The following is a 327-nucleotide window of genomic DNA, read 5'->3' on the forward strand; positions in this document are numbered from 1 at the left end:
AGGGACAGGGCCTGGAGGCTGTAGAACTTGAGGCTCCTGTCCATGCCCGTGGACGCGATGTGAACTTGGCGCTGCCCGAAGGCCACCCCTGTGGTCAGGCCGCTGTGCTCTGCAAGAGACGAGGCGTCGTGAGGCCTTCCCCTCGGGTCTGAGCGCTGACCCGACGACACACGCCCCCCCACAGTCCCCCCGCCCCCGCCATGTGACTGCTTGTCTGGTTCCCCCGGACTTCACACTCCGAGGGCAGGGCAGGGCTCTGGTGGCAGGCACGCGAGGCTTTGCCGTGGGCCGAGTGCACAGAGGATGACCAGCCCACACCCCGGCCCC

The 327-nt window shown here is 68.5% G+C and overlaps 1 protein-coding gene across 1 annotated transcript in view; it reads right to left on the reverse strand.

The window, feature by feature from the left end:
* The window catches only part of PRPF19 (pre-mRNA processing factor 19), a gene marked incomplete at its 5' end in the record, with an annotated part of 13009 nt that overhangs the window by 4255 nt on the left and 8427 nt on the right, over nt 1-327 (reverse strand). The window contains 1 exon segment of the mRNA XM_015566853.1: nt 7-109. Within this exon segment, the coding sequence (XP_015422339.1) occupies nt 7-109 (103 nt within the window).

Source organism: Myotis davidii, unplaced genomic scaffold, assembly GCF_000327345.1.
Source record: "Myotis davidii unplaced genomic scaffold, ASM32734v1 scaffold2863, whole genome shotgun sequence".
NCBI lineage: Eukaryota > Metazoa > Chordata > Mammalia > Chiroptera > Vespertilionidae > Myotis > Myotis davidii.